Source organism: Scylla paramamosain, unplaced genomic scaffold, assembly GCF_035594125.1.
Source record: "Scylla paramamosain isolate STU-SP2022 unplaced genomic scaffold, ASM3559412v1 Contig1, whole genome shotgun sequence".
Taxonomy (NCBI): Eukaryota; Metazoa; Arthropoda; class Malacostraca; order Decapoda; family Portunidae; genus Scylla; species Scylla paramamosain.
The window spans coordinates 1850001-1852500 of NW_026973666.1; the positions used below are offsets into that span (position 1 = coordinate 1850001).

The 2500-nt window shown below is 41.6% G+C and overlaps 1 protein-coding gene across 2 annotated transcripts in view; it reads left to right on the plus strand.

Annotated features, from left to right (window-relative positions):
* Positions 1-1224: 1224 nt before the first annotated feature.
* The window catches only part of LOC135095625 (nose resistant to fluoxetine protein 6-like), a 10787-nt gene continuing 9511 nt past the window's right edge, over positions 1225-2500 (plus strand). For both annotated transcript variants that reach the window (XM_063996560.1, XM_063996561.1), the window contains exons 1-2: positions 1225-1437; positions 2341-2435. In XM_063996560.1, coding sequence (XP_063852630.1) covers positions 1427-1437; positions 2341-2435 — 106 coding nt within the window. In that variant the 5' untranslated portion in view covers positions 1225-1426. The remainder of the gene's footprint in view (positions 1438-2340; positions 2436-2500) is intronic.

Consider the following 2500-nt stretch of genomic DNA (forward strand, 5'->3'; position numbering starts at 1 on the left):
TTTTTTTTCCATTGTGTCTATGTATGTACTTTATCTATCATATTTACCATTCTATCTATTTACATCTTATCTTCCTTTTTCCTTATCTGTCTATCTATCTTAACATTTTTACCAGTCTGTCAGTCGCCCGTCGCCATTATCACGTCCACACCCCCTGCAGTCACCCCATCACCACCACAAACTCCCTACAACACCGTAACCTTGAACACTTCACTGCCCGAGACTTTTTCCCATAATTCTTTACGATATTTCAGACATTATTTGCTACTAAAGTGTGTTATTTAGTAATTGTAGCTTAGAAAATACAAACCTAACATCTTTTTCTTCGTCTATGTTTTTTTTCTGCTGTTAATATTACGAAAGTGAAACGTAGGTATAAAAGGGTTAATATCACTACTATAGCTTTCGTTGATCACAAGCTTAACCCTTTCACTGCAATATACAACAATTAAACATTAAAAAGCCCTGTACATAACGATTTAAGTCACCTACAAGGAAGATAAATGAGTCAGAAGTAGATTTTCATGTTTTCACTCACTTTCACAGGAGGTCGTGGGAAAGGCAGTGTTTCAGATTAGTTTGTCATTTAGTGTCGAAGAAAATTTAAAAGAGTTAATCTCACCTACGTATCGCAATTCCATCTCTCTTTACACAGCGCTTTACATTCTCATCTCTACATCCCTACAGCAAAATTACAGTCTCGTAACTTCTACAGCGCCCTCAGGAGTCATACAAGTACCTGGAGTGATTACCTAGTACATTACCTTAATTAATCCTGCTCCCTGAAGACGCCGTAACACTGACAGACTGACGGAGTGACTGGCTGGCTGGCTGGCTGTGCTTAGGGTCTGTTCGCCGTCTCTCTGTCTCTCTCTCTGCTCATTACTCTATTTTCCTTCGTTGCTTTAATCTGAAAATCATCTCCCGTTTTCCCTCGTTGCTTTAATCTGAAAATTCATCTCCCGTTTTCCCTCGTTGCTTTAATCTGAAAATCATCTCCCGTTTTCTGTTTAGCCAGCAAAGCCTTTCAATGTGGCGTGAAAACAGACATTTTACGGGACACGATATCAGTGTTAATTGGGAAGGATAAGGTGATAATGCCTAAAAATAAGGTAATTGGCATCTTTCTTATACTTTATTATACTTTATCGGGTGTGAGTGGGAAAGGGAGTGAGGGGGAAAATCAAGCTCTCTCTCTCTCTCTCTCTCTCTCTCTCTCTCTCTCTCTCTCTCAACCAGTCATTTCCTACAGACTAGCCCCGGTTATCCTTTGTGTTGCCCTCTTCTGCGCCTCCCTTCCTGCCTTACCTGGGGTGGGGGCCGCGCCTTTACCTGCTTCAACGTTTCAAGGACAAGTGTGTGCAGCATTGGTGGAAGGACCCTCTCTTCATCAACAATTTCGCCTTCCCTGGCAACACTGGCGATAATGTCAATGATGTGAGTGTGTTTGGGTTTGGTTGAGTTGGGTTGGGTTAGGTTAGGTTAGGTTAGGTTTGGTTAGGTTGGGTTTGGTTAGGTTAGGTTAGGTTAGGTTAGGTTAGGTTAGGTTAGGTTAGGTTGGGTTTGGTTAAGTTAGGTTGGGTTAGGTTAGGTTAGGTTGGGTTGGGTTAGGTTGGGTTAGGTTAGGTTGGGTTAGGTTAGGTTAGATTAGGTTAGATTATAGAGTGTTGTAGAGAGAGAGAGAGAGAGAGAGAGAGAGAGGAGAGAGAGAAAGAGAGAGAATTGTGTGTGTGTGTGTGTGTGTGTGTGTGTGTGTGTGTGTGTTCGTGTGAGAGATGAAAATGAGAATGTGATTGGGAATACCTGCATTTAGTTACAGAGACATTGACTGTAAATGAAACACGAAAATGAGACGGGAGGAAGATAGATAGACAGACTGATAGATAGACAGGCAGACTGATAGACACACAGATAGATACTGATAGATAGATTGATAAATAGATAGGCAAATTGATAGACAGATAGATAGAAAGACAGATAATCTGATAGACATAGACAGACAGACAGGCTGATAGATAGACTGATAGATAGATAGACAGACAGGATACACTGAAAAGTAGATAGAAAAGACTGATAGATAGACAAATAAAAAGACATAAAGGTAGAGAAACAGATAGACACAAACAAATATAGACAAATACACATACACAAGATAGATAGATATACAGACAGACAGACATATAGATAGACAGACACAGACAGACAAATAGACAGACAGATACAGACAGATAGACAGACAAATTGACAAAGATAGACAAATAGATAGATAGATAGACACAGATAGACAGATACTGCCACCACCACCACCACCTCACCACCACCACCACCACGACCTTCCAGTGCCTCTCCCATTGCTGGTACACCGCTGTGGACGGTGCAGCTATTGGTCCTCCTGCCCCTCCTGCTGCTGCCCCTCCTGTACCGTCGCGCTGCAGGTGAGACAGGGTTATAAGTGCTGGTCAGAGGCTGTTAGGATGCACCACTTCAATGTTTATAATAT